Source organism: Heterocephalus glaber, unplaced genomic scaffold, assembly GCF_053883595.1.
Source record: "Heterocephalus glaber isolate CG9 unplaced genomic scaffold, H.glaber_assembly_v1.0 deba00001452, whole genome shotgun sequence".
NCBI lineage: Eukaryota > Metazoa > Chordata > Mammalia > Rodentia > Bathyergidae > Heterocephalus > Heterocephalus glaber.
In genome coordinates this window covers 23170152-23197380 of record NW_028258302.1, presented here as the reverse complement: position 1 = coordinate 23197380, position 27229 = coordinate 23170152, and the positions used below count along the sequence as shown (strand labels likewise).

The 27229-nt window shown below is 57.2% G+C and overlaps 1 protein-coding gene across 8 annotated transcripts in view; it reads left to right on the top strand.

Annotated features, from left to right (window-relative positions):
• Nucleotides 1–27229, top strand: part of Arhgef10l (Rho guanine nucleotide exchange factor 10 like) — a 133745-nt gene that overhangs the window by 68347 nt on the left and 38169 nt on the right. For 7 of the 8 annotated variants that reach the window (XM_087215699.1, XM_087215701.1, XM_004850396.3 and 4 more), the window contains 12 exons: nucleotides 1085–1193; nucleotides 3917–4023; nucleotides 5906–5983; nucleotides 6923–7102; nucleotides 8156–8272; nucleotides 9424–9516; nucleotides 10722–10895; nucleotides 15299–15444; nucleotides 17381–17562; nucleotides 19833–19948; nucleotides 20269–20396; nucleotides 21509–21609. In XM_087215699.1, coding sequence (XP_087071825.1) covers nucleotides 1085–1193; nucleotides 3917–4023; nucleotides 5906–5983; nucleotides 6923–7102; nucleotides 8156–8272; nucleotides 9424–9516; nucleotides 10722–10895; nucleotides 15299–15444; nucleotides 17381–17562; nucleotides 19833–19948; nucleotides 20269–20396; nucleotides 21509–21609 — 1531 coding nt within the window. Of the gene's footprint in view, nucleotides 1–1084; nucleotides 1194–2405; nucleotides 3112–3916; nucleotides 4024–5905; nucleotides 5984–6922; nucleotides 7103–8155; nucleotides 8273–9423; nucleotides 9517–10721; nucleotides 10896–15298; nucleotides 15445–17380; nucleotides 17563–19832; nucleotides 19949–20268; nucleotides 20397–21508; nucleotides 21610–27229 lie in introns of those variants that run through there. The other variant, XM_021262919.2, reaches the window with a different exon arrangement.

Here is a 27229-nt window from a genome sequence, read left to right as displayed (position 1 = left end):
TGAGGACAGAGGAGGCCCCAGGATGCCCACAGATCCGAGCTCCCTGCTCTCAGTGGAGTGTGGAGAGGGTTTCCTGCAACTGTGCTGTCTGTTGTGGCAACCTTCACTGGAATTAATTAAAAACAGCTGGATGTAATGGTTGGCACATGCCTGTCATCCCGGCATTGGGGTAGGCTGAGGCAGGAGAGTCACAAGCTTAAGCCTAGCCTGGATAGCTTAGTGATTCAGTGAGACCTTGTCTTAAAATAAAAAATAAAAAAAGACTGGGGATGTAGCTCAGTGTGAAGGCCTGGGGTTCAGCCCCCACTACTGCAGGAAAATAAAATTTAAAAAAGAAACATCATCAGGAATTGGGGTGTGCAGATCAGGTGCTGTGGTCGCCGGGGCCATCATGTCGGGCAGGACAGTCACGGAGTGGCCTCCTCCTGCCTTCTGCCCTGCCCAGCTTGCTATGCCCATGTCTGCCTCGGGGAAGCTGCTTCCTGCTCTCTGTCGGCTTCTCTTCCCCTTTCCCCGGGCAGTGAGTGGCTCAGAGGGAACCTGGTTGTCGGGGGCAAGGGACGAGATCCTCACCCGGGCTTGGTGGTGGGAGAGGGTGTGGACTTCTCTCCGTTGCTGCCAAATGGCACAGCAGACCAGCTGCTCAGTGCGCCTCCTGGTCTCCTAGTCCACACAGACCCTGAGAGGGTGGGTTTTGCTCTTGCCCCAGTTTCACCTGGAGAAACTGAGGCTCAGCAAGGTGGAGTGACATTGTCTGCTTGCTGGGAAGAAACAGCTGGAATTTGAACTCAGCCCCGGGACTCCAGCCTGCCCCTGCCCCTCCACACTGTCTCCTCAATGTGACACCTGTTCCTGAGGTTCATCCTGAAGGAAGCTGGTGGGTTGGGAGGCCCCTGCCCACAGGGAGACCCCCGGGCACGATGGCACCTGCTCTGGCCTCCCTGTCTCTCCTGGCTGTGGCTGCTCACCCACCTGGGCAGGAATGGTCTGGGTGGTTCTCAGGTTGGAGGAAGCTGATGGCCCTGAAGGACAGGTGTCACCACTGTCCCTCAGCTTCTCTGATGCGCCCTCTGCCTTCGCTCAGATGACCCAGCTCATGAAGGCCGCCAAGAGCGGGACCAAGGATGGGCTGGAGAAGACAAGGATGGCTGTCATGCGCAAGGTGTCCTTTCTGCACCGGAAAGATGTCCTCGGTAAGGTGCTGCCCCGCTGGGGGCAGGGAGGGCACCGGGCCTCTGTGGCCATGGGGGCTGAGTCTCGGACGTTCCTCCCTTCAGACTGCCCTTACTCTTAGTCCTGACTTTCTTGACCTCCTGCTCACCTGGCCCCGAGTGTTCCTGTGCTCCACAGCCATCTGCCCATCCTCCACCCAGCTGGTACCTACTAAGTGCATCGAGGGGCCCCTGGGGAGTGTGGAGGAAAGGACTGTGGAGTGGGGGTGAGAGGTTAGGAAGGAGGAGGAGCCTTGGTCATCAGGTGGAGGGAGCCATGCTCCAGGAAGAGGATCAGACATGTGCCAAGGCCCGGAGGTGGAAGGTGTGAGAGGTCTAAGAAATGATTTTCACAGCCTGGCATGGGGGTGCACACCTGCGATCCCAGCACTCTGAGAGGCTGAGGCAGGAGGATGGCAAGTTTGAGCCCATCCTAGTGACTTAGTGAGACCCTATCTCAAAAAACAGAAAGGGCTGGGGACGTAGCTCAGTGCAAAGGCTTTAGGTTTAATTCCTAGTACCACAGAGGGAGAAAAAAGAAATAATTTTCACAGGGCTCAGCATTACTGGAGTTTCTTGTGTCCCAGGTTCTCTCCAGAGCTTGGTGGCTCCTCACACGTTACAAATACACTGAACAAGGTGCACAGCATATTGTGTGCCCGGGCTGTAGATGGGCACGAGCACAGAGAGGTTTAGGGTCTTGGCTGAGAACACACAGGTGTGGAAAGGCTTGGAGGGGGCCTCACCTGGCTGGAATGAGGGTGGGCAGGAGGTCCGGGCTAGGTAGTAGGGGTGCAGGGGCCTTGTTGGGCAGTGGCCTTTGATCTTACAGACCCTGGAGGGTCACTGGAGGGTTTTAGTCAGCAGAGTCTCATGGTCAGATTTGATCTATTGATCATTCATTGGGCAGCTTTTAGTGAGCAGCTACTGTGTGTTAGGAGCTGACCTGAGGTACCCGCTACTTGAGTCACCATGATGGAAAGGAAAAGCACAAGGAAAAGAGATGTAATACAGTGCTAGGTAGCACAGGAGCTCTAGGAAAAGCCATTCCAGAGGCAGGGGAGGAGTGACCGCCAGCGGGGTGGGCCCTGCGGAAGGCCCTGTGATGAGGTGGCATTTCAGCAACTGGAGTGAGTCACACGGGTAGCGGGGGAGTACAGTCCCGAGGAAGGGGGCAGGGGCGGGAGGGTCTCGGCAGAGCCTGGCCTGCTGCCTGCCTGCTTTCCTGGTGCCCAGGTGGGCTGCCAGCCCACCATGCCTGGCACTGTCTCCCAGGGCTGTGGCGAGGATGACAGAGGTAGTGTGTGGAAAGGGCCCTCGATGGCGGGCGTTATCTTCGGTGGTGGTCAGCCCAAGTAATGGTGTTGGGTGGGAGATTGGCATCACATTGACCTGACTCACATCCTCGCTCTGTGGCCCCTGGGCTGTGACCCTGCCCAGTTCTTCCCCTCTGGAGCAGCAGATTCCTCCTCTGTACAATGGGTTGAACCCCAGCTGCTTGGAGTGAGCTGAACACGGTGGGCATGCGCAGTACTGGGCACTCAGGGTTGGTGCCCTCTCCAGCTTTGGGGAGCATGTCACCCCGAGGGAGAGGACAGGCTGGGTGGCTGGGGATTGTTTCTGGGACACCCTCCCTCCCCGCCCACCAGCCCGGAGCCTCTCCTAAACTGACCCTCCCACCAGTGGTGTTATTAATAGCTGCCGGGCTCAGATCGCAGGCCAAGAATGTTACCCAGCAGCTCGTGGGGGAAGAGGAAGCCGCGGAGTTTGCGGCTGGGGTGGGTGCGGAGTGATGCCCGCCGAGGCGTCATGTGGGCCAGGCAGGAGGGCCTTCGCCACCCCTGCCCCCATGCAGTCGTCCGCTGCCCCTCCTCCTCCTCCTCCTCTGTCTCCTGCTCAGGTAAGGGCCCGCCCCAGTCCCTGCCTGCTCAGCCCTGGGGTCACCTCTGCTTCCTTCTTCCCAGCCTTCTCTCAGTACCCATCCCATTTCCTGCTACTGTGGCCGCCGGAGGGTTTCAGGGTCACTGAGCAACTGGGATGCTGTCTCCCGGTACCTGAGCCCCTCTTGGACACCAGGACCCTCCTGGGACAGGCCCTGGTACCCTCTGCCTGGGCTGCCTCTCCCCTAAGCCCTGGACTGCTGTCCCTCTCAGCCTGTCCAAGTTTGGGTTCCAGCCCCTTGTCCCAAATTCCTGGTCAGCTCCAGTTGAACTTTCCTTTCTTGGTTTTGCATTTTTAATTTTATTTTTTTTAAAAATGAAAGTGCAAAGCCAAATTGCCCCGTTCTTCTCTGGGCTTATTTTCTTTCCTCTTTAGGCGTGCAGAAGATAGCTATTTTTAGGGCCTAGCGATGGGACAAGGGCGGCTGCCCTTTGCTGGGCCAGAGCAGGGACAGTGACTTCTGGAGGAGTTAACGCTGAGATCTAGGGCTCTATGTGGCTCTATGTGGCTCTGTGTCCCCTCCCTCACTCCCTTCCTCTCTCTCTCTCTCTCTCTCTGGCACTCAGTTCTCCAGGGCCACTCCAGGCCCTGGGCAGAGCAGGGAGCGCACAGGATGGGGCCAAGCATTGGCTCGGACCCGCACAGCCCCAGGGGCTGCTGTTCCAGGGCTCCTCCGGGTGTCCGGGCTGGCTCTCAGCCCTGCAGACTGAGCAGGGTGTGTGCTCTCCACCTTGGCTTTGTCATTGGCCCATCTGACTTTCCAGGTGACTCAGAAGAGGAGGACATGGGGCTCCTGGAGGTCAGTGTGACGGACATCAAGCCCCCCGCCCCAGAGCTGGGTCCCATGCCGGACGGCCTGAGCCCTCAGCAGGTCAGTGAAGGATTGGGTTGGGTTCTGCAGAGAAGGGAAGGATGGGGTCCCAGCCTGCTCTGGGCGGTGGGGGGGGGGGTCACGAGAGTTGGTCTGGAAGAAGCGACAAGTAGGGGCTCTCTGCAGTGGGTGGGGGCCTCCTTGGCTCTCTTCTTAGCTGGCTGCTTTCCAAACTGGAACCCGTGGGTTCCAGCTGTTGGTTTGGGGGACAGTGGGGTCCTCCTGCCCCTATGGCATCCAGGCAGGCCCCGTGAGTGGTGTCTGCATGAGTGTTGATTGAGGGAGGGACTGCAGGGGAAAGGCTGAAAAGCACTGGGCTGTGTAACTTACTGGAAGAAGGCTGAGGTGGCGGTCTCCATACGCCGTCCGCCTGTCACCACACTGGGATGTTGCAGTTGTTACAGGCTTCGGCCAGGAGCTGGATTCCTTCTCCCAGGGCATCCCACGGATTGGTGGCTTTGCTTCGGGACCTTGTTCATGTCACGGCTCTCCCCTCCCAATCTGGGTTTTGGCAGCTGGGAAGCAGGGTGTGAGGCGCCTGGTAGCAAGGCCAAAGCCTGCCGGGCAGCAAGCTCAGTGGAAGGGATTTGCCTGGTTTTTGGTTGGTGGAGAAAACGTTTGGCCTTGTTTGGAAATCAGAAGACCATCACCGTGGGTTCCGTTCCCACAGCAGCCATGGCTGGAGCAAGTCCCTTCGTAGGATACTTGCATTCATGGATGTTACCTGCCCGGCCTCTGAATGGCTCTGAGAAGGTGACACCCTGCTTTTCCCATCACCGCTGTCAGGGAGCCAGGCAAGGGCCCAGGCTTCCCACTCCAACCAGGCTTGCTCTTCCTCCTGGCTGGTCCCCATCCCCTGAACCCTCTCGGAACCCTGGATCAGGCACCATCAGTTCCTCTGGGAACATCTGGGGACACCTGGCAATGTCTGGGGACAATTTTGGTTGCCATAACTCAGGGTTGTTGCTGGCACTGGTGGGAAGAGGCCAGAAGGCTGCTCAGGACCCCGGGGTGCCCTGAACAGCCCCCCACCCCAGCTACTTAGGGTTAGGGAGGGGGAAGGGTGGGAAGAAATGAGAAACATGCACCAGGGGCAGGGGGAGCAGTGCAGGGTGGGCGCGGGGGCCTGGACTGACACTGTCAGGACAGCTGTGGGGTGCGGTGGGCCACACTACCAGCCCACACCCCAGGGCTCTCACACACGATGCCTTTGTGAGCTTCGTCCCTACTCCGCCGTGCGATAGACGCACCTGGGGAAGATTGAAAGCCCGGACCCAGGTCCCCAGCTGTATCAAAGGCATCCCCGTGTCTGGGGGACCCAGATGCTGTAGGTTTTAGAGGTCCCCACACAATTCCAGGGTACAGCCAAGTCCAGGGAGTTGGGGGTGGGGGGAGTCAGTCACACCTCACCTGACAGGGTGCCGAGGACAGCTGAGGAGTGGGGTGCCAGTGCAGGCTGAGGGGAGATAGGATGGTGAGAGGGAAAGGGGAAGGGACCGGGGGTGTTTAATCTGAGACAGACCCCCGGGAAGGAGCTCACCCCAAGAACTGTCGAGGAGGACGGGTTGCTCATGGCCTCTCGTGGCCTCCATCTGCAGCCAGAGGTGGGAGTTGTCCACACAAGAAGGGGATGTATGGGAGCAGAGGCTAAGCAGGAGCTCGCCCTGGAGACCAGCAGGAGTTCTGCAGTCTGGGCAGCCGGTGTTTCCCTGGAGTGGGCAGGGGCTCTGGAGGGAAGCGCAGCCCCCTGGGTCCTGGGGCTCGCAGGTGTGGCTCTGGCAGGTGTAGCCTGTCCTGTAGCTGTCGCCTCTCCTTCCTGTCCCTGGGACCCTGTGCACAGCAGCGGTGTCCCGCACAGTAACTATGCTCTCGACCTGGGCAGGTGGTCCGGAGGCACATCCTGGGCTCCATCGTGCAGAGCGAAGGCAGCTATGTGGAGTCGCTGAAGCGGATACTCCAGGTTCGCCATCAGGGCCTCTCAGGGTTCTGGGATCAGGCAGGGAAGGTGTTGAGGGACGCTTTCCAAGGGGCATTTGGGGACCATTTCAAGGGGAAGGGGCCCAAAGCCAGCACTGTTTATGGGGACAGCACAACCTCCAAATGGGGAACACCAAGTATCCCTGGGTCCTTCGTGTTCACGAGGTGACAATTTCCTGAAACAATTGAGATTCTCTGAAATGTTCTTTTAGAGAGTGAAGGGTGTGTGGTCTCCTTTGTGCCTGGAAGGGACTGCATCTTCTGTGCCACCCTGGGGGTCCCTGGGGCCCACACCACATCTCCCCACCATCCTGGGGCACCCCAGGGCAGGGATGAGGTGGGATGCCCAGGGATTGCTAAGCAGATGCCTGTGTGGGGTGACCAAAGTGAGCCAAGGGGATCTGTGGCTTGAGGCCAAGGCTGTGAATCTTCTGGGATATTGGAGTGAGGTCACCAGGGAGGGACTTCCAGGGTGGGAGGTGCTGCTGACCCCTCTTCCTCCCAGGTGTCAGGCAGGGAGCGGTGAAAGTACCCCTGCTTCCCAGGATGGGGTGGAGAGTGGTGCTAGGTCTGGGGGGAGGGAGCTGCTGCGACCTTACTCCAGGGACAGAGGGGCTCATTGTACTTCCCAGCGCCCCCGCCAACCTCCCCCTCCAGCTGCCACCTTGAAGTGCCTCCCAGGCAGGTGGCACATAAGAGACTGTCTGGCTCCCAACTTAAGGCAGAAGTCGTGGGCTAGGGGTTGCAGGCAGCAAACCGAGGCCAGTCGTGTTGAGAGAGCCTTCCCGAAGGGCACATGAGGAGCGAGTGCCTCACCCTTAGCGGGAAGGCCCCCCAGGCGTGCCGAGTCCTCCTGGGTTGCCCTGATGGCAGCAAGGGGAGGCCCGTGCTGGCCTTGGTCCTCACTCCCGACCCCCTGCAGGACTACCGAAACCCCCTGATGGAGATGGAGCCCAAGGCGCTGAGTGTCCGCAAGTGCCAGGTGGTGTTCTTCCGCGTGAAGGAGATCTTGCACTGCCACTCCATGTTCCAGATCGCCCTCTCCTCCCGTGTGGCCGAGTGGGACTCCACTGAGAAGATTGGGGACCTCTTTGTGGCCTCGGTGGGTGCCCCCAAATTCTTTGCCTAGCACACCTCGGTAAAACCACAGTCATCTGGTACAGCTTCCTGTGCTCGCCTGGTCTCCTTGTCCGGGCCAGTGAGGTCAGAGCACAGCAGGGTCCCTGAGTCTTCCTGGCCCAAGTTGGGGTTGGTGGGGCACTTTAATGTGCCCAGGACATCTGTGGAGAGGTCTGCCAGGGCCTGGTGCCAGTGAAGCCAGGGCATGGCCCTGAGTCTGCCCAAGTGGCAGCACCTGCAGGAGATGGCTGGCTTCCAGGTGGGTGGCCACCTGGAAGGTCCCAGGCTCCCTCCCCAAGGGACCGGCCACTCTGAGTCTGGCCCAGACCATAGTCTTGGCCTCCGAGGAGGCCCAGGGCTGGGAAGGAGCCCTGGGCCTTGGATCTGGTCCCAGCTCAGTTCTGTAGCCTCAGACAGGTCCAGGGCCTCTCTGCGTGCAGGTTCCCCATCTGTGGAACGAGGGGGTGTTCAGGGTTCCTGGGTTTTCAAAGTGAAATCTGGGTACCCTAGAGACCCAGGGGAGTGAGGAAGGGTTGAGTTTGTGGAACTGCTTTGATCTGTTTTAGGTCACTAGGTTTTGCTAAAAGAAAAAAAATCGTTTTGAAAACCACAGCTCTTGACAGACCTGTTAAACAGCCCCAGTGTCCTGGGTTGCGTGTCCCAGGGGCTTCCATGAGAGGGTTCACTCCCTTGAGAGGGGCTGGGAGCATGGTCCTTGGGGCTGGGGGATTGGGGGTTTTATTTCCTGCACATGTGAAGGACATGGGTGTGGTACAAGCAGCATCCCTGCCCTTCCCTTCCATCGTGGGTACTGGCTCTTCCGAGGCACCATCTTATCCCCGAGACTCGGAACATCCTCTGTACCTCTCTGAGCCCCGTTTCCTCACCGGGGCTGGTGACGGGTCTGCTCCTTTGCAGTTGTTGAGGTCATGTGGGCTGAGCTGTGGTCATGTGGGGTGGTGTCCTGCCCTGCATTGATGTGACTCTTCCCTCTCTCACCCTCCCTGCCCCCTTCCCTGCCCCCCTCCCCCTGCAGTTTTCCAAGTCCATGGTGCTGGATGTATACAGTGACTACGTGAACAACTTCACCAATGCCATGTCCATCATCAAGAAGGCCTGTCTCACCAAGCCGGCCTTCCTGGAGTTCCTTAAGGTGGCCCTGGGTGCCCTGGCCCCTCTCACCAGAGCTTGGGCCAGGGATGCTCAGAAAGGAGGCCTGGATACTCTGGGGCCTCTCAGTCCCATGGGAAAAAATCATCCCTTCCTGCTCCCAAAGGATGAGAGAGAGAGTGGGAGGGTCTGTAGGTGACGTGGGGTCCTGGGGCTTTGCAGCGGGGGAGCAGGCCTGTGACCCCGCTGTTCCTCACCTCCCAAACCTTGTGAGCAGGTGGCCTTGCTTGCCTGTCCTTCTGGCAGGCAGCAGCTTAGAGTCACTGAGCTGGCCCTCGCTCTCCTTTGTTAAAGGGTGAGGAGGGTTCCCCAAGTCTTGGGCTCCTCCTTAGAGGTCAGAGGTTGAAGGACTCCGGAAAGCTGCAGGGTCTGTGGGTGACTGGCCCGTTTCCCTGGGAGTGCAGGCAGGAGAGGCAGACGTAGATTTGCCTGCAGAGATCCTGGTACCTGAGGGCACAGGTCTGGAGGGGCCTGGGTGGGGGATGGTGGGAGAGGGCATTCCGTGTTCGAGGACAGTGGTGTAGGAGGATGGGAATGGCTGAGTCTGGATTCTGGGCATGTGGGATGCCTGCTGGGGAGTCTTAGGAGAGAAGGCCAGGAGGCAGCTGGGTTTGGTTTGGGCCATTCTGGACCTGCAGGCGGAGGACTGGGACAGAGTATTCAGGCAGCAGGGGCCGCTGAAGAGTTTAGAGCTGGGGCAGATGGCTGTGCAGACTAGTGGAGGAGCTGAGAGGCTCTGAAGGTGAGAGCCAGAACCCGGGGGACAGGTGTGGAAGGAGCAGTGGAACAGATGTGAGACAGGACAGTAAGGGGCCCCAGTGCTCATCCCTGAGCTGGATCCGGGTCAGTGTGCTTCTGGTTTAGGGAGCAGGAATGGCTGTCTCTGCTCCTTGGGGAGTTGGACCTCATGAATAAAGGGCTGCCTTGCTTGGTTATGCCTGAAGTTCAGAGACCCATGCTGGCTGCTTTAGGGTCCAAGGGGTGTGGGATCCCTGGCTGCATATCCAGGGGCCTTACTCGGCTCTTCTCTCAGGCTCAGCGCTGAGCAGGGTCTGGGGGCCCGGGGAGAGGAGGCCCTACCACTGGGCCCTCTCTGCAGGAAGTCAGCGAATGACGTGACCTTTTCCCCGACAGCGGCGGCAGGTGTGCAGCCCCGACCGAGTCACCCTGTATGGGCTGATGGTGAAGCCCATCCAGCGGTTCCCGCAGTTCATCCTCCTGCTCCAGGTACTGTGCCTTCCCTGGAGGGGGAGCTCCTGGCAGGCGCTGGGCCTAGGGTCTTAGCATGACCCACATCCCGTACCTGCTGCAGGACTCTGGCCTCCTTATTCCCTCCTGGAGTGGAGCCCATCATGTCCAAAATGTCATCTGCATGTCTGCCCAGGCAGGAAGGGGACCCATGACCTGTGGACTTCTGCTAGGGTGGATGTCAGTCAGTCCAGTGGCGTGTCAGCCCCACACAGGGCCCTGAGAGCGGGGGACCCAGTCCCACTGCTGAGGGTCCTCTGCGGTGATCTCTTGGGGGCTGAGAGGGTGGCTGCCAGTGGCATTTTCCTCACTCTCTGAAGAGCTGCCAGGCTGCAGAAGTGGGTTCTAAGCACCCTGTTGATCAGTTACTCAGGGCCCCCCACCGCCCAGTACCGGAGATCAAACTCAGGACCTTGTGCTTGTGGGGCAGGCACAGTGCCACTGAGCTAAATCCCCGGCCCAATTACTCAGTTTTGATCCAGGCATTTGTTTACTGGCTCCCATGGTAACTAACCATTTAAAAGGGTCCAGTCCCGCGCCATTGCACTCTTACCTGTGCAGCCATCACTGTTGTCCACCTCCAGATCATTGCATCTTTCAGCTGAACCTCTGTCTCCTTGAAATGATAATTTCCCATCCCCTCTCCCCAGCCCCGGCAGCCACCACTCCACTTTCTCTCTCTGAACTGGACTCCTCAGGAGCCACCCAGAAGTGGTTGTACAGCTTTCGTCCTTTTGTCTTCTGGCTTATTTCACTCAGATCGAGGTCCTCAAGGTTCACTGTGTGATAGGGTGGGTCAGAATCTCTTCCTATTTTGGGCTGGATAATACTTCCTGGTGCACATAGACCACATTTTGTGGGTCAGCGTGTTCCTGCACAGACCTTGGACTGCTCCCCCTCTGGGCTGCTGTGAATGTGCTGCCAGGAACACAGTGGGCAGGTATCTCCTCGGGACCCTGCTTCTGTCCTTTGGGCAGATACCCAGAAAGACCTACATGTTTATTTTCTTCTTTGTGCTCCTTCTCTGTGTCCCGAGGCCTTGTGCTGGGCCCTGAGTCCCAGTTGCAAGTGGCGTCCTTTCCAGACCTGCCAGTGTAGACAGTGTGGAAGTCTTGGTCTTGACTGCAGCCCATGCGGGATCTGCATGGGTGGGGTTCCCAGTCCCGGCTCTCTCTGTCCTGCAGGACATGCTGAAGAACACCCCCAGAGGCCACCCTGACAGGCTGTCGCTGCAGCTGGCCCTCACAGAGCTGGAGACGCTGGCAGAGAAGCTGAATGAGCAGAAGCGGCTGGCCGACCAGGTGGCTGAGATCCAGCAGCTGACCAAGAGCGTAAGCGACCGCAGCAGCCTCAACAAGGTGAGCCAGGGGCTTCCCTACCTGCACACTCTCTGGTGGGCCCCTGCTCTGTGGCCTCCTGCTCCCTGGCCGCTCCTGCCTACTGCCCTGCACCACCCACTTGGTCCAGTCTTCCTGGAGGGAGGGAGTCCTTGCTTTTCTAAGCCCACAGCCTTGAACTTGAGGCTGAGGTTCTTGACAGTACCTGATCTTTTTACTATCGTTATTTTAGGATAAAAAGATTTTGTTTATTAGTGTGATTTGTAGAAATGATAGTTCAGTATTGTAGTTAAATGAGTGGGCTCTGGAATCTGGGTTTAAGTTTCAAGCTGTCATCGTGGAGCATGTTTGTAATCCCAGCACATTGGGAGGCCGAGGCAGGAGGATTTTGAGTTTGAGTCCTGCCTAGGCAACTTATGGAGACTCTGTCCCAAAATAAAGAAAATAAATGGGGCTAGGAACATAGCTTAGTGGCAGAGCACTCATGAGTTTGATTCTTAATATTTCTCACACACACACACACCCACACCCACCCACACACACACACACCCACCCACACACACACACACACGCAGAGTCGGGTTTTACCACTGGCCTTGCTGTGTCCTCAGGAATCCCCCAGCCTCTCTGAGCCTCACTTGCTCCTGTGAAATGAGGGGAGTTCTTAGTACCAATGTGCCGGGCCTGTGGGGAATGAGGAAGAGAGCACAGTGACACCCAGAGTCCTTAGGAGACAAGGAAAGATGCAAGATCTGAGCTGTGCTTTGGGGTTTTGGTGCAGAAATCTTGAGGGCTGGGGATGGAACTCAGTAGTAGAGTGCTTGCCTAGCATGCATGAGGTCCTGGGCCTGATTCCCAGCACCCCCCAAAAAATCTTGCCCACAAACCTGTAGAGAACCCAATTTTTATTTATTTTTTTGGTACCAGGGATTGAACTCAGGACCTTGTGCTTGCGAGGCAGGTGGTGGTACCACTGAGCTAAATCCTCAGCCCGAGAACTCAATTTTTAAACCACAAGATCACCACTCTGACACACTTCAGTCCCTCTGTTTCCCCACCACATTGCCCTGCCTTCTCCCCTCTGAGGGTTGGGGCCATGCTCCGGGGAGGAGATGCTGTGTGGAGCCACAGGAAGGTGCTCAGATCTGGGGAAAGAACCAGGAGGCTCTGGGCTCTGGGATCCCGAGAGCAGAACAAAAATGGTGGCTGGCGACTCCTGGGAGGGAGGAGACTTACTGCACTTGCTGGTCCCAGTGCCCTCTCCGACCTTCACTGCAGGCCTGCAGAGTGGGGTTGGGCCAGGGTCACTGGGGGTCCTTGAAGGCCTGTGCCTTAGCCACCCCACATCTCAGGACCCCCGGTCTCAGGCTGGATTCAAGCAGCAAATGTGTTTCGAAGCCCATGTGGTATTTTTCAAGAAAAGGAAGTGATATAGGGGGAAAAGATGTAACTCCCCAACCTGCTAGATATCCGAAATGCGAGTTTGTGTTCTCTAAAATCAAAGAATGAATTATAGGAACAATGGAGGTTAAGAGTGGGAAAAATTTATTGGGAGAAAGAAAGCTTCTGCCTAAGAGAGACAGAAGGGGGACCGGAAACTGGGTTGCGCGCTCACCCCACTTTTCAAAGATGTTTTATACAGCAAAGTCATGTGGTGAGGTGGGTACAAAGTGGGACAAAACTATAAGACCCGATGGAAATTTACAAGGTGGGCATGAGGTAGGACAAAACCAAGATCAACCAATAAGATTACAATACAGTCACCCAGGTAATATTGATTAAATGGGGATCAAATGGGAAGACAAATCACATACAAGGAATTTCCCATGTAGAATGTCAATCACTGCTAGCTATCTGTAGGGGAAGTAGTACTTCTTTTTCTTTTTATAATGCTAACCAGTGAATGTGCCTCAATTGTTCTCCATGTTGGCTCCTTGCTGTGTTGGCTCCTGGAGGGCTGGTCCTGTCTAACTGCACTGCACACAAGATATCTAATTAACTTACCTAACTGCAATAGAAGAAGTTGGCAACATTTATAAATCGGAAGATGTGCCATGCAGCTCAGACTTGTGGATCCTCTGGAAGGGGCAGAGAAGCTGGCACACTGCCTGCATCCTGTGTGGCACCGCTCTCCTGAGCTGCCCACTCCCCTCGGTCCCTACCGCCTCTTCCCACTGAGAGTCAGCTGGCCTGTGTGTGGCACCTGGGTTCTCTTGGGATGGATCTTCCACTTGGGGGTGTCCCCTCATCTAGGATCTCTGAGGGTGACATGAGGGACGAGGTCCTAACTCCATGTCCCACACACCTGCTCATTTGGAGGCATCTGGAGAAGGGCTGTGGCCCAGCACGGCCACCTGTGCTGGTCTTTGTGTCCCTGCCTCCCACTTCCTGTTCAGAAACCAGGAGATTTTCTCTGGATTCAGCTAACACCTGTGCAGAGCCTGCTTGGGACAGGAAATAAATCCTGTAGCGTTGCCCTGTTTGTTCTCTTCCCCTGTGCCGCACAGAGATCTGGGCAGTAGTACATGGTAGTTGTGGGTTAGAGGTTAGAGACCCATTAGGTGTTGGGCCAGGGCCTCGGTGTGCCCAGCCTGTTTCCCCCCTCCGTCAAGTGAGGGGTGAGCTGGACAGGTGTGCGATGTTGCTGAGCAGGGTGTGGTGGTGGCCATACTGGTGATGGCCACTGTGATGATGGCCCACCCCACCCCATAGGGTCCTCCTTGGATGATTCTTCCCACCTTGGGGACCTGTTCAGCAATGGCCCTCTTGCCATCACCCAGTGAGAAGAAGAAATGAAACCGGGTGTTCCCTGAAGTGGAGCCATCTAGCTATTTCAAAACAGCTGACACAGGGGCTTCCAGGGGGACTCTGGTGCAATATCTGGGTTTCCTTTTTTTCTCTTTTCATCTGCCCGAGGGACAAGAGGATGGTTGCAGGCAGCCAGGGGACTTTCCTCTTCTGGGGTGGGTCCTGCACATTGGTGGCCTGCTGTGCTGGCCCTGCTGTCCTTGGAGTTCAAGCAGTGTTTTCATGATCCGCATTGGCTGTTTATGGAAACATCAGGGGGAGCTCTGCCTGAGCAGCTGCAGGGGACCCCGAGGGTCCCCGAGTCTGCCTGTGAGTTAGGAGCGTGGGACCTCGCTGGCTCGTGCCATGCAGGGCACCAGATACACTGTGCATGTGGCTGGCTCCATCCTGTGCTGTCATATGGTGGCTCTGGGCATTTCACTTATCCCCCGGTACCTGTTTCCTCATCTGAGGAATGGGAAAGCCTCACAGGACTGCTGAGCAGGTTAGGTGATGTGGGGAATTTTGCATGCCACCCACAGAGCCTGGCACGCAGCCGGTGCCTGGTTCCAGGCAGACCTTTGGTTGTGTGTTGACTTGAGGGACGTGATTGTCTGGGGATCAGGGCATTCTCTCCAGGGAGGCTTTGGGGTGCTCTGTCTTCTCCTAGCCAGCAGGGTTCCAAGGAAGGGGAGAACAATGGCCATCAGAGTCACAGGTTTTGGGAGTGCAGTTTGCTGGATTCCTCCCACCACCCCTCAAAAAAACCCCTGTTGGGGGAAAAAGACCATCTCAGTGCTGGTGGGGCCTTGGTCTTTGGGCTCCACAGAGGGGGCCCTGTTGACCTGCACCTCTGTTCTGGGCCAACCAAGAGCCAGAGGGGCCGAGGCTGTTGACCGGGTCTGGGTGTAGCAGGGACAGGCCCCTCGCAGAGGCCCCACCTCTCCATGGTGGAGACTGTTACGGACAGTTGTGGTGCAACAGTGGCTCCCTAAGGAGTGTGCCCTGTGTGCCCCACACAGGGACAGCTGTGCCATCATGGCCTCCCAGGGGTGCACGTAGAAGGGTCCTGTGCCTGGGTGAATGTTTGCTGCCGCCGCCTTGAGATTTGTAGTCACGTCTGAGCCAGGGGCCTGTGTTCTTCTGTCGAAGCAGGCATTGTGACTTCTGCAGCCCCACCTGTCCCGTGGTTGTTCACGGTGTGGTCTGAGCAGTTCTTGCCCTACTTGGCAGCTGAGGAAACTGAGGCTCAGAAAGGTGAGGCCCGGGCTGGACAGCTGGCAGGCAGTGGTGAGGATCAGTGCATGTTCCTGTGACTCCAGAGCTTGTCTTTGGTGATAATGGTCACAGGGTCCTCATGGAGTGGGACTGGCAGTGGCTGGCTCACCTAGGAAGGGTGTGGTGCTGGCTGCCGGGTCAGGCTCCTCTGGGCCTCTCCTGAGCAGAGAACCCAACTTGTGTCCCCTGGTGCTCCTGTCCAGTGCATCTTGTCACCCTGAGGTGGAGGGTGGCACTGTGTCCTTCCTTGCTTCACCCAGCCTTGGTGTGGTGGGAGAACTCTGGGACTTTGGCATAGTCATATCTGGGTTGCCCTTGGGCTGCGATGCCAGTGTTGACCTTCCCTGCCCCTCCCCCAGCTCTTGACTTCTGGCCAGCGGCAGCTGCTCCTGTGTGAGACTCTGACTGAGACGGTGTACGGTGACCGTGGGCAGCTGATCAAGTCCAAGGAGCGCAGGGTCTTCCTCCTCAATGACATGCTGGTCTGCGCTAACATCAACTTCAAGTAAGTGGCCCAGGCCTGGGTGGGTTGGCTGGGGCAGTGACCCCTCCCTGGGGACCCTTCATGCCCACGCTGGGCCTGATCTGTGACCAGGGCTCGGTGCTAGGAAGTGCCTGGAGAGGCCTCAGGACAGCCCCGACCATGGGGAAGTCACTGTCCGACATGCAGAGCTCTCCATTCTGGGAGTTTGTGCTTGGTGCCTGAAGCTTCCTGGGTTTTGACCATTTGGAAATTCAAGAGGTTCTTCCCAGTGTTCAGCCCGAATCCCTGCTGTTTTAACACAAGTCAGGTTCCTCTGCCCAGCTTGCTGGGCTTCTCGGTGGGAGTCATTGCCTTTCCCCACAGTGTCTTTAGCCCTCAGGAGCCTGGTTCCCCAGCTCTGGGTCAGAGGTTGTAGAAATGCCCAGAACCAGGTTGTCGGGCTCACCCTGAGATTCCTGGATCCCAGGCCCAGGTTCTGAAGAGTGTGGGCTGCACTGGGCTTTTGGGAACCTCCGGTTCAGCTTACATCGGGAGTTCATGAAGGTTGAGGCCCTTGGCTTCCCCTGAAAGCGGGGAGATCCAACGTGCTGCGTGCACAATAACCCGAGCCATGAGGGCCTGGAGCTGGGGCTCACACTCTGCCGTTCTCAGTGTCCCCACCTGGCCTGGTCACTCCTGTGTCCCCTGCTTGGCCCTGTTGATGTCAGGGGTGTGGCCCCCTGAGAACTCTGCTGTGACCATTGCAGTGGGCTCTTGGGAGATGTATATCTCTTCTCTCAGTATCTGACAGCACTTAAAAACACCCAGAAATAGCACTGGGGCAACAATAACGAGATTCAGTGGAGAAGGCCCTGTCCTTAGTCATGGTAGAGTGTTAGTCCCAGCCCAGCTCTCCTGCCTTCGTGCCGGTGGCCATACAGGGTGGGGAGGTGGGTGAAGCCCGCGCAGAGCTGGTTGGGAATCTGTACCCAGAGTCAGCTCGTGTGTTCCTGCACTTGGCCACCCAGCGGGTTTGGGGATCATCTATGGTCAGGGAACATGGGTCCTGGCTGGGGAGCAGGCAGGACTGTGTAGCCACATCTGCCACCGTCCACTGTCTGCGAATGCAGTGAGTATACACAGAGCCCTTGCTCTGTGCCCATGCATGGCTCTGGACAGCATCCAGCCTTCAGGGGCCTCGGGCAGGGAAGTCTCTGCCAGGGATGGGTGTGGACACTGCCCGAGGCTGTGCCGGGCTCATTCATTAACGTGTCCCCGATATCCTAGGCACAGTGTAAGGCCCATGCGTATGGTGACACCCTCCCTGCCTGCATGTGGCTTGGGGTCTAGCATGATGTATACAGTTGGGGGGCCAGTGGCTTAGTTTTGGGGAAGCCACTAGGCGATTTGGGCCGAGTCACATGACCTGGCTGAGCATCAGTTTCCTTGTCTAGAATCTTGCAAGCTCTCTAGCAGGGCTCTTGTGAGCATCAGAGATGAGGCAGGCCCATTCCAGGGGTGAGTCCCTCTCTGTAGTCCCCTCTGTGCCCCGTGGCCTCTGTTGTTGTGATTGCCCAGAGCTGTCCCTCCTTCCACTCCTGGCGTCCAGTCCCCTGGCCACCCCGGATGGTCTCAGCCCCTAGAGAAGTTGCTTAGACACAGTAACAACGTGCCTTCCCTTCTTCTCTTTCCCTCAGGCCTGCCAACCACAGGTAGGAGGTGTGGGGGCTCAGGGCTTGGGGGGAGTATGATCTGTCTCTGGGGCTGGGCCTTGGCACCCTGGTGCTGATGCCTGGTGAGGGCTCCCTGCTCTGCCTGGCTGGGAAGTGGCTTGAGGGCTGGTGCTTGGGCTGCACAAAGCCTGGCTGAGCTGGTGTGCTGAGGTGCTGAGGAGTGGCGTGCACGGACTTGGGGTGCTCTGCTGCCTCCAGGTGGGCTTCCGGCGGCTCTCCAGGGCTTGTCCTCTCTGTCACTGCAGGGGCCAGCTGGAGATCAGCAGCCTGGTGCCCCTGGGCCCCAAGTATGTGGTGAAGTGGAACACGGAGCTGCCCCAGGTGCAGGTAGTCGAGGTAGGCCAGGACGGCGGTGCCTACGACAAGGACAATGTGCTCATCCAGCACTCGGGTGCCAAGAAGGCCTCTGCCACGGGCCAGGCCCAGAGTGAGTACACCCCACTCCCACAGGCCAGCCAGGGGCCTGCGGGCTGACGGGCACTGAGCCCAGGGGCCCTTGCGGGCTTCCCAAGCCTGCACACCTGCGGCCTTGTCTGGGAGGGCCCACATGAGCCCACCCACCTTGCACCCAGACACACGTGTGCACACACAGAGACTGAGGGGAAGGGTAACTTCCGCTTCCTGCCTGGCCTTGGCTGCTCCCATGGCGCCCTGGGCAGGTGTGTCTCCTTGGTACTTCAGTGCACCACTATACAGTGAGGGCTGGGAGACACACATCTGTCCCCGGAGCCCTCGGAGACCAGACTCAGTGCCCTCTGCAACTCCTGTGCCTTCATTCCCCTGTGCTGACCCTGTGCCTCAGACATGGTTGCTCAAGGGGGTGGAATTCCCTCTTCAGGGTGCCTGCCTGGCAGCACCTCTCAATCCACTGTTGGCCCTCTCCCTCTATGTTGGGTTACCCCATGGCACCCTGGACCCCTGGGGCTATCTCCTCGATGCTTTCCCTACCCCCCACCTTTGTCACCTTCCCATTCCCCCATTGTCCCCAGAGCTGGCTTTTGAAAATGCAGATCAGCTCTGTGTGTCACCCACCACCCCATGGCCTCTCATTGCTCTGGGGTAGAGGCCCATGCGCCTGTCCTGGGGCCCCCACCTGCCTACCACTTTCCTCCCCGCCCTCTGGGCTCCCAGCTTGTGTCCCCCTGTCACCCTGTCTTTGTCCCATGTGCCCTTTTTATTCATCCTCCTCTGAGCAGCCTTTTATGACTTCAGGCTGGGCCAGGCCCGGCTCTGTGCTCTCAAGGGCTTTGAGTGAGTCTCCCTTCTGGTGGTGAGTAGGGTGGTGACACAGCCCTCCCCAGACCTGGGCACAGGGGCACTGATGTGCAGGGCTGGCAGGTGGGGGTGCTGTGCTCAGGGCCCCTGCGCAGGGTGGAAGATGCTTGGGTTTCACTTCCCCTCTCCCTGCTCTGCCCCCTGCCTGACCCAGGCAGATGCTGCAGTGCTGGGCACTCGGAGCCCTCAGAGGGCACTGTGGTGCCACTTCCAAATCTGAAAGGCAAGAGAGCCAGAAAGGTGCCCCGGCCATTTGCCTTTCTCGGGGGCACCCATAGCCCTGACTCCCCTCTCCGCTGGCCCACCTTGGGGTGTCTGTCTGGGCTCTTACTCTGCCCACATCCCTTGCACTAGAGCCCTCTCACGGGATGCCCTTGGAAGGGAGAGGAGGTTCTGCTGAACCCTGGTTGGCCCTGGCTGGTTTTTTATTATATTGTTATTCAAATATGTACAAATATGATGCTTGGTATAATCAGTTTCTCCTGCTGTGGCCCTTGAACAACTAGAAAACCAAAACAACATCACAAATTAAAAATAAAGCTGCAAAACAATAAAGTTCCCATTAACACATTAATTTAATGTGACGGATGACATCACTGTGCCGATCCAAATTGCTGGGCATCTCATAGGATTCCAAGCCCACCCCAGTGGGCCATGTTTTCCACCTGTGCCCCATTGGGGTCCCACAGAGCTCCTCCTCACCCTTTGTTTGGTGTCAGTGTGTCCTTGACCTCCCAAGCCCATCTGCTCTTTGCTAGGTACCTGGCAACCAGCTCCAGTGGCCCCACTCAAAGTCCCTGGAAGCCCTGAACCTCGCAGCAGGACATGGCTTTAAAGTCACCATACCTGGGGAGGAGGACACAGGATCTGAATCTGCTTTTCACTTTAATGAATAAGGCCTCCCCTTCTCCCCCGAGACTCCACAAGACTCAGCCTGAGAACCCACACCCAGCTAGAAACAGCTGGTCCTCCTATCTGCTCCTGCCAGCCCCTCTGGCCCTGTTTCTCCTGCCACCCCAGGCCCTCAGTGTGTCTTTGGACAACTTGCTGGTCATAGGGTTCCTCAAACCACAGTGCCTTTGCATGTACTGTTCTCTATCTTGTCCATGCCCACCACACTCCTAACCCTGTGCGGGCTCCTCAGCTGTCCCAGGCACAGCCAGGTCCTGGTTGCATGGTCTCCTCCGGCCCTCTGTACAGACTGAGCACAGCCTGATCCCAGTGTTAGGCTTTCCCTAGCGGATGTGTCTCCCGGCCAGCCTGTGTGCTCCATCAGGGCAGACCTTGGGCATGTTTTCTTCCGTGTCTCCTGTGCCACTTCCCCAGGGTGACTGCTCTTATTTTTCACTGTGAGCGGATGTGTGGCTCCTTGGTGGTGCTTTCCCCACCCTCAAGGCTGAGCGGGGTCTCTTCTCTGCCCAGATAAGGTGTGCCTGGGTCCACCACGCCTCTTCCAGGAGTTGCAGGACCTGCAGAAGGACCTGGCCGTGGTGGAGCAGATAACGTTGCTGGTCAGCACACTGCATGGCACCTACCAGGTGGGTCCCGGGGGACCTGCACCCCTGGGTGCCCTGGCTTGGCTCCCAGAGGTCCAGCATGTGACCTCTCAGGTCGAGTGGAGCTGGGCTGCAGGGTTCTTTCCGGTTCTCTGCACAGTGGCTGGGATGCTTGGGAGCATGTGTCCCATCCAAGGGGGGCTGCCGTGTGTGCTCTGACCCCAGGGCCGGGGATCCTGGATCTTGGGGAGTGGGCCTCCCACGTGTGGCTATGGGAATGGCTTCTTCCCATTTCCTCTCCCTGGGGCGCTGCGATTGCTGCAGGGTCTCCGTGCAGTGACCTCCTCGGCCTCCCCACCTAGAACCTGAACATGGCCGTGGCTCAGGACTGGTGCCTGGCCCTGCAGAGGCTGCTGCGGGTGAAGGAAGAGGAGATCCACTCTGCCAACAAGTGCCGCCTCCGGCTCCTGCTTCCTGGGAAGCCCGACAAGTGAGTGGGGAGGGCTGGAGATGGAGTGGGGGACCCGGAGAGGACACCCGGAGCCGTGCTGCATGTCAGGAGTGCTGTAACAGGGTAGGCACATGCCCACGGAGGGCCTGGCCTGGGACGGCACCGGATGTGCAGTAGGTGCTCACAGGAAGACTGTGAGTGAGTGGACAGTGCCCTGAGGATGCCCTGGGTCAGCCTGTGCCTCCGTTGGGACCCTTAGACTCTGCCGTGGGCCAGTTCCATTTGTGCCAGGTCCTTTTGCTCATATCGGACCATGGTCCCCCATTCCTCTGTGGACCCAGCACCACCCAGTCCCCAAAGTGCCCACCGCCAGTCCCCTTCTTTGTGCGGGATCAATGACATGAGCTGCAGGGTCTCTCTGGGCCTCCCGAGGATCTGTAGGGTGGTGTCACCATCCTTGTTTTACCAGGGAGGAAGGCAAGGCCCCAAGGGTTCCCAGCAGGTCCAAGGCTGCGTAGTCAGAGGGGTTCATGGCCAGGTTTGGCCTCTGGGGTGAGGGAAGAGGTGGCGACAGTGTTAAAAGCCCAGTGGTGCAAGAAGAGGACAGTGGAGCCTTACTGCTTGAGGTCAGGGTGGGCACTTGGCAGGAGCTGCAGCCTTGAGCTCTCATGTGCGTTGCCACTTGCCCTGCTAGGGCCCCTCTGTATGCCCCATCCTCCCCAGCACCCTAGAGGGACACTACCCTGCCACCTGCTTGGAGGCCAGATGGAGAACTGGCCCAAAAGATCCACAGGGGTGCCTGTTGCTCTGAGATGAGAGGGCAGTGTGGTGACAGTGACCTCTAGCTGTCCCATCCATTTGTCCCTTCATTCAGTCATGCATCTACTCAGCACACAGTTGCAGAGCATCTGCCCTGTGCCAGGTGCAGGGAGACTGAACTAGGCCCCAGCCTCCCTCCAAAGGCATGGTCAGGCTGTGGGAGCCTGGCTGGGCAGAGTTGCAGCCCAGAGAGGTCTGCCAGGCACAGAGCCCAGGTCACTGAGGGCAGAGGAGGCTGCTGGCACCCGAGCTTTGAGCAGGGCTCTCTCTGACCCTGGGACACAGAACTGGCCCTGTGCCCTGCACTCATGGCCTCCCCCACCTCGCTGCAGGTCTGGCCGCCCCATCAGCTTCATGGTGATCTTCATCACCCCCAACCCCCTGAGCAAGATTTCCTGGGTCAACAGGTTGCATTTGGCCAAGATTGGACTCCGTGAGTACAGTGCCAGCTTGGGGTGCTGGGGCAGGTACATGGGATGTTTGGGGCCAAGGGCAGGAGGTTTCTGAGCTGAGGAGGTGGCATGGTGGAGATGCAACACTTCCGGAGTCCCCGAGGCTCTGCTTTGCAGTCTCGGAGTAGTCACTTCCCCTCTGTGGGCCTCAGTTTTCCCATCTGTACATTGATGAGACTTGACAGAAACAGAATGAGTGGTCGCCAGGGACCTCTCCAGGGGGAGAGGCAGCGGAGTTATTGAAAAGGTGATGAAAATGTTCTGGAATCAGACAGGAGCTATGGTTGCCTGCTCCTGAGTAGGTGAGAAACCAGCAGAGCGTGGGCTTTTGTGGTCACTGAACTGTATCTCAATAAAGCTGTTACCCCCAGTGAGACAGATTGGAGTTGGCTGATTCTCAGTAACCCTGAAGTAGGTCTGCTGTGAACGCCTTTTTACCATTTGAGATTCTGCCTGGAAAGGCTCATGGGCTTGCTAGAATTCCCATTTGCAGACTCCCACCAGCAGGGGACGTCTTTTGTTTTTGCAGTACCGGGGATCAAACTCAGGACCTTGTGCTGGGAGGCAGGCGTGGTTGCACCGAGCTAAATCCCTCGCCCCATCTTTTGTTTTTGTCTCTGTCTCTGATGTGATCTTTTAATAGATAATTACATATCTCTGGTAGGTTTTAAAACATTTCGGGAAAGAAGTCAGGACCTTTATCACTGGCTTTCATTAAGTTAAAAACCCGACTTACCGAGTCTCTGCAGTGATTTGCAGTGTGGGGCATCAATGCCAAATCTGTGAAGGCCCCGGCTCTCTGGAGCATCAGTTGATGAGGGCAGGTGGAGGTTAAGTGGGGTGAGTGGCTATGCTGTGAAGAGGGGAGAGCGGGCTACGATGAGGCTGTCACTGAGCCTGGGGCCTGCTGTCAGTGAGGCCTCCAAGGAGTGACATCCAAAGCCATGCAAGGATCTGGACAAAGTGATTCAGGCACAGGAACTGCAAGTGCAAAGGTCCTGGGCTGACCAATGGGTCAGGTGTGTGATGTTTTCAGAAAGCCAGGAGAAGGAGGGGTCCGGGATTTGTTCTGGGGATGCTGGGAAGCTATTCATCGAAGCCTGGAGAGCCAGATGCCAGAGGCTTCTATTCAGTCAGTCGCCTGGCTGTCACCTTAGCTTTCTGGGTCACCAGCCACCTCTGGAGGGTGGAGAAAGGGTTTTAATTGATTTGGGACTTGGGGACTTCTGCCCCTGGGAAAGGCCAAAGTGGCTTCCCCGCCAGGCCTCAGGCCTCTTCTCTGCCTCAGTTCCTATGAGCAGATGCCCAGCCCTACCTTATACCTGCTTTCCAGGTGGGCAGTGCCCTGTCTGAACTCCGGAAGCTGTGCCCAGCTGGGCCTGGCACTGGCAGCGGGCACTTCTGGTGGTGGGTATGGCTGCTCTTGGCAGTCACTTGAAGTTTCACTGCAGCAGAAGTTTTAATGGGAGGAGAATCATTGAAATCTTATTTGAATGCCTGTGTCCCCCTGGGGCTTGAATAATTTGTTCCTTTTATTTTGCCACTTTATGTATTTTTTTTATCTGCAGTGCCTGGTGTGTGTGTGGGGAAATGATACAAGCTCGTTAGAAGTAGAATATGTTAACGACATTTCTTCAGCAAAGATGTGGTTCCTTTGTTGTATTTTATTTCTTCCCTCTCTCCCTGCTTCCCTTCCTACAGTGTGCCGAGATTATGACCCATGGAAGAGGCGAGGTTGGGGACCCCTGGGCTCCCCTCCTGCTGTGCATCCCTGGCACTCCCACCCAGCCCGCCCTGGTGCGTGGCCAACCCTGACCCTCCTTGTCTCCTCTCCCCAGGGGCCTGGGGAACACTCATAGGGACACACCTGCAGGGTGCAGGCCCAGGGCTTCCCTGTGGGCTTCAGTTTTCCCAGCCCTCAGTCTTCACAGCAGGACCTGTGTTCATCCAGTGATGGTTGGGTTGCTGGCTTCTGGTCATGACCTTGGCAGCTGCTGAGGAAGTCCTAAACAACCTCCTCCTCTTCCTCTTTCTCTTCTTTTTTGCAGTACTGTGGATGGAACTCAGAACATTTTTCATGAGCTCCATCCCCTCTTTCCATTTTTTATTTTGAGACAGTTTTGTTAAGTCACGAAGTTGATGGATTTGGGCTCAAAGTTGAGATCCTCCTGCCTCAGCTTCCCAGTATGCTGGGGTGGTGTGTACCACTACTTGCAGCTTCATCTTCCTTAACTCCGATGACTATCTCTGGGTTGGTGCTGGGATTTGTCCAAGCCATGGCTGGAGGTGGGGCTGAGGGTCTTGGGCTTGGAACCAGACCCTGGTCTACCCCACCCAGAGACTGTGGCCTTGGCCAGGCTGCCTAGACAGCACCAGCGTCTCTCTGGGGGGAGTGGGGGTGAGGAAGAAGCTTGCAGAGGCCCCACCCGGTCTGGCATCTGTGGCTGTGATCAGCAGCCTCTTCGTGGTGCTGGGGAGCCTCGAAGGCCACCTCTGATCAGGGATTCCGAGAAGAGCAGCCGGGCATCTACTGGGGCAGTGGTGACAGTAAAGGCCCAGCACCGCTGAGCTCAGGGGGCTGGGAGGCAGGGCCGGAGGTGGGCTCAGCCACCCTCTGGTGCCAAGGGGCATAGTGGGCGATGACCAGAATGGCCTCTGTCTCTTGAGGGCCTGGTGTATGCTCGGCCTTGTACATAGTCATCCCAGTACTCACAGCTCCACGTAGTCAGAATTATTTGCCCCATTTTCTCAACAAGACAGCTGGCTCAGAGAGGTTAAATTCCTGGTTCCATGTCACACAGCGATGTGGAGTCTGGGTCAGGATTAAGGGGAACCCTTCTGACAAATGGGAGTAGATTCTTCTGAGGGTGGGGGGAGCTCTGATCCTAGAGTTGCCCCCTGCCTCGTGGGGTGCTGGGCAGACATCATGGGGTGCTAAATAAGCCCCCACTTAAAGTCAGTCGGAAATCACTGCCTTGCTGTGGGTGCCAGCTCTTAATGTCATTTATCCCAAGCGGGCTTTCAGTTTTTAGCGGCAGCAGCCTTCTAGTTTGATCTCAGCCGCGCTGGTTTTGTGATGGGAACAATGGCAGTGGCAGATGGGGAGCGACAACTTCATTTTCTTTTAACATTCCTGATTGCAGGCAGGGAAGGCACCATCTGGAAGGAGAAGGTCAGATCATTAAAAAATGTATATGATAATAAATTGCCCAAGCTTGATGGCTGTGGGTGGGGGGAGAGAGGAAATCGCTCAGGCGACATGGAAATGTGGGACCCGGGTGGCTGGGCTGTGTGGTCCCCGACCACCCAGGACCCTGAGGGGCAGATCGGCTGGAATAGCGGTGTGAGTGGGGAACTGACAGGTGAGGGTGGCTGGAGTGTAAGTTCCTCGAAGGCAGGGGCAGTCTCTTGGATGTTGCCCATCTTTATTTACTGCTTGGGAGCTGGCCCAGGAGGCAGCAGGTGGCCGTATCATGAACGCTGTGCCACTCAGAATGGCAGTGCCCAGGACAGCGAGTGCCCCATGACTTGGTTTCCTGGCACCTGGTCCTACCTTTTGCTTGCCCAGCATAGAATGAGGTGGACATATCCCACCCCACGTCCTGGCTGACTGTGGGGATGAAAGGGGACCATGTGCACTGAAGTGCAGGGCATAGGGGCTCTGTTACAGGGACTTCCACCCTGTGCCATGTTGTCCTTTCCCTGAGGTCTCCTCTGCATCAGCCTACCCTCTCCCCTCTCCTGTGGCAGGGGACAGATTTTGTGGTCACCTCTGGCCTGTGTTGCAGGGAACGAGTTCGGCGCTTTGGGACTTGCTCCAGCTGACACTGCTTATGTCTCCACTCACTGTCGAATCCACTGCCTTGCCCAGCCCCTCTGGGAAGGCACACACCCAGAAGCCACCTTTGGTGGCAGTGGTGGCAGTGACATTTCTTAGGTGCCTGCAGCAAGCAGGCCTGGGGCTGCCCTCGTAGTGATCATTGCCCACATGTGTCCAGCCCTTCTCTGTTTGAGTTGGCAGCATCTCTGTAATGAATGCTGTTCAGATTCTGGTTTGTGCAGTGGGTCTGAGAGCAGCACCTGCAGAATGAGGTGCTGGGAGAAGAGGCCACTCTCGCCCCCAGGTTTATTGGTGTGTGGCTGGTGGCCCTGAATGAGCAGATAGGATGTTGTGTAGCAAATGGGGTGGAAGGTTTGGGCCTTCACGGAGCACTGTGGTAGCAGGAGAGCTCTGCTGCCACACACACATGTACATATTTACACATGTGTGTATGCTCACACACACACAAAGGAAAAAAGATAAGTTAGCAAGATAGTGAATATAGATGTTCCTCGGTTTCTGATGGGGTGATGTCCCACTAAACCTGTTAGAAGTTGAAAATGTCATAAATGGAAAATGCATTTAACATATGTGACCTACAGAACATTGGGGCCACACCTCGGCCGCCTTCAGCACAACCAGAACATGTCCAGTAGCCTAGAGCTGGGCAGAGGCACAGGAAGCCTGTTTTGTAATAAGGTGTTATGTGTCTTATGGACACATGTAGCCTGGGGTTTGGTAGACACGATGAGATCCCCAAACTCAAAACATGATGTTGAAAAGCCCCAGTGCCCAGCTCACCGCTGAGTCCCGGTTACCTTGATGGTGGCCGAGTGGGAGCTGCGGTTCTCAGCCTCAGGTGAGAGGACTGAAGCTCATATCTGTGGCTTGGGGAAAGAGCACACTTCATAGCACAGCCTCTGCTGAATAGCCTCGCTCTCACACCATAGTGAAGTTGGAAAATCCTAAGCCGATCTGCAGCCAGTGTCACTGGGTCAAGTGGCTCCCACTCGGGGGACCTGTCCAGTGGCTCTGGCTCTTGGGCAGAGCTGCCTCCTGCCTGGCATCACCATGACTGTGGCATCAGTGGGCACCAGTGGCTGCAGGTTTTGTGCACAGAATTGTCTTGGGGGTCCAGCAGGCCTAGGTCCCCACCTGGGCTCTGCTATCTGCTATCGCTGTGACCCAGTCATGTTCTTTAATCCCTGCTTGTCAGCCTCACCCCTATAAAGTGAAATAATTGTCCTGACCATGCTTGGTTCCTTCGAAGATGAAGCCGAGGAGTGGATCTGTAGCCCTCCGTGTGGTACCTGATGTGTGGCACCCAGTAGGCGGCATCTCCAGCACACCTGTGCGGCAGCCCTCATGCAGTGTGTCAAGAAAGGAGCCACAGCAGGCAGAGTTCCTGGGGACAGAGGGTGGTTTATTCACTGTCCCTTGCCCTCATTCATTCTTTTAGCCCACGTCTACTGAGCACACCTAGGTGCCAGGCAGTGTGTGGGTGTTGGGGACAGTGGTGAACGGAACAGCCCAGCTGCCTGCTAACCATGACTAGCATCCCAGAGAAACATGCAGACAGACCATAAGAAGCACAGAGGCAGGGTGACTTTGGATGACATGGAGACTCCATGGGCAATAAGGCAGGCTCTTCAGAGTGGCTCCTGAGAGAAGGGGGCCCCCGCAGCCAGGTGGTCGGGAAGACTTCCCGGAGGAGGCCATGCGCATGTGCAGGGTCTGGCACAGAGAACTTGATTTAGCAGAGGCTCCACTGGGCTCGGGCA